Source organism: Palaemon carinicauda, chromosome 2 (genome assembly GCF_036898095.1).
Source record: "Palaemon carinicauda isolate YSFRI2023 chromosome 2, ASM3689809v2, whole genome shotgun sequence".
In the NCBI taxonomy this organism is placed as follows: domain Eukaryota; kingdom Metazoa; phylum Arthropoda; class Malacostraca; order Decapoda; family Palaemonidae; genus Palaemon; species Palaemon carinicauda.
In genome coordinates this window covers 197,753,781-197,756,280 of record NC_090726.1, presented here as the reverse complement: position 1 = coordinate 197,756,280, position 2,500 = coordinate 197,753,781, and the positions used below count along the sequence as shown (strand labels likewise).

The 2,500-nt window shown below is 37.4% G+C and overlaps 1 protein-coding gene across 6 annotated transcripts in view; it reads left to right on the top strand.

Moving 5' to 3' along the window:
• The window catches only part of LOC137629509 (RYamide receptor-like), a 39,027-nt gene that overhangs the window by 19,021 nt on the left and 17,506 nt on the right, over positions 1–2,500 (top strand). For 3 of the 6 annotated variants that reach the window (XM_068360906.1, XM_068360888.1, XM_068360898.1), the window contains exons 2-3: positions 1,513–1,675; positions 2,330–2,500. The exon at positions 2,330–2,500 is cut by the window's right edge and continues 32 nt beyond it. In XM_068360906.1, the coding sequence (XP_068217007.1) occupies positions 1,567–1,675; positions 2,330–2,500 (280 nt within the window). In that variant the 5' untranslated portion in view covers positions 1,513–1,566. Of the gene's footprint in view, positions 1–1,512 lie in introns of those variants that run through there. The other 3 variants (XM_068360878.1, XM_068360868.1, XM_068360910.1) reach the window with 2 other exon arrangements.

The window sequence follows — 2,500 nt, the reverse complement described above, 5'->3', positions numbered from 1 at the left end:
GTCAGTCAGGACGCCATTAAGGAAAAGCGGTTTGTTGATGTGGGGGAGAGGCTGAGCGCAGTGTTGCCAGGCTGGCCTTTTCTCAGGCCAAAAACATAAAATTTGGCCTCTGAAATTAGCTGGCCTTTAGTATTATCATGAAAAAGGTGGGCCAAGATACTATATATTTGGCCTTTTTCCGATAATGGATTGGCCTTTTAAAGCTGCAGTTGATTACGAGTTGGCCTTTTCTCATTTAGAAAACTTGGCAACACTGGGGTAGACTCGAGACCGCGCTGAGAGGTAAACATTACACGGGGGTACATATAAACACATTAGCTTCTGGATCTAGTGAGAAGTTGATTTTTACTGGATTTCTTTCTCGGTAGATTATTATTATTATTACTTAGCTAAGCTATAACCCTACTTAGGAATGCAGGATGCTAGGTTGAAAAGCAAGATGATGTACGCCCAAGGGCTCCAACAGGAAAAAATAGCCCAGTGGGGAAGTGAAATAAGGAAACAAAGAATAGTGTGTTCTGGATTGTTTACCCACTATATCATTATTATTATAACTAGCTAAGCTACAACCCTAGATGGAAAAGCAGGATGCTATTCGCCCAAAAGTTCCAACAGGGAAAAATAGCCCAGTGCAGAAAGGAAATAAGGAAACAGAAAGGATAATGTACCTGAGTCTACATAAATGAGGAAGATTTGCTTGAAGACAGAAGGGCTATAACCCTAGTTGGAAAAACAAGATGCTATTCGCCCAAGGACTCCAACAGGGAAAAATAGCCCAGTGAGAAAAGGAAATAAGGAAACAAAGGATAGTGTGCTTGAGTCTACATAAATGAGGAAGAGTTAAGAGTTTATATCTAAAAATCAGAGAATATTGATTTGCTTGAAAGACAGAATGATGAATTTCAAGGCTCCAACAGGAAAAAATAGCTCAGCGAGGAAAGGAAACAAATAAGCTACAAGAGAAGTGCTGCAATTATGCAGTGGCTACTTTCCTCTTGGTAAGGGTAGAAGAGACTCTTTAGCTATGGTAAGCAGCTCTTCTAGGAGAAGAACACTCCAAAATTAAATTATTGTTGTCTAGTCTTGGGTAGTGCCATAGCCTCTGTACCATGTCCTTCCACTGTCTTGGATTAGAGTTTTCTTGCTTGAGGGTACACTCTGGCACACTGTTCTATCTAATTTCTCTTCCTCTTGTTTTTTTATTTTTTATTTCTTATAGTTTATATGTAAAAGATTTTATTTAATGTCATTATTCATAAAATATCTTATCTTAATTATTTATTACTTCTCTTGTAGCTTATCTATTTTTATTTTTTTTCCTCACTGGGCTATTTTTTCCTGTTGGGGCCCTTGGGAATATAGCATCTTGCTATTCCAACTAGGGTTATAGCTTGGCTTATAGCAATAATAATAATAAAACAGGGTTAAAGAAAATACATAGTTAAAATGCAAGCTAGATTTCATTGCCCCTGTCATGTAAACTAAGTTTTTTTTTCTCTTTTTTCTTTTCAGGTGAAGAGATTCTGCTACCAAGTGGAAGCTACGCTGTGCAGTAAAACCTACTTCATGGCTACTCGAAATCAAACAGAGATTACGATTTCATATCATAGGACTTTAAAAGCCCACAGTGTTTGTTTCAAAGTGCATAGACCGAGCCACTCCGAAAATCCTGCTCGTGAATATTTTGAGAACATTTTGTTTTGTATTGTGAAAGTTATCGTCCTGTGATATTAGATACTAAGCGGTAACTAGTTAGCGCTTATAATGTGTCGAGAAGTCAACTGTCTAGCCTGAAGAAGAAGTAGAAGAAGTTACTATAAGTTGCTAAAACTGATGATATCATGGTGTTATCCCAACTGATTTCAAGATAGAATGGGATAAAAGTAAAGATTAAGAATTTCATCATTAATTTATTTAGGGTACAGTTAAAATAAGCTTAATTACAATAAAAAAGGAATAAGCTAAGAAGATTTACCCCTATCCATAAAGTGCTAGAGTGCAATTAGGTTGTTAATTTCAAAATAAAAGGTTTAAAATCAATTCGAATTAATGATGGGTAATTTAACGGAAGCCTTGGATTCCTCTACTATCACCCAAGAGGACATTTATCCTCTCAGTATAGAGGAAATACGAGAAAACTGCAACATCGAACTCAGTGAGACATACGCTTCGAACGAGACCCGAACCTTCCCTGACTATATGCATTGCGAAACGTGCAATTTATCCCTCTTAGAATTGGATGTATTAGTCTCAGCCGGTGTATGTACATCGGCTTATTTCTCATACATGTCTTTAGTATACATAATGTATTCTACCATATTCATCCTAGCATTATTTGGCAACGTTTTGGTTCTATACACCATCATCACGAGACGAAAGATGCACACGGTCACCAATCTCTTCATTGCAAACCTGGCTGTTGGAGATTTGCTTATTATGGTCTTCTGCGTGCCATTATCAGTGGCTTCGATTATTGTCCTTCAGCACTGGCCTTTTGGAA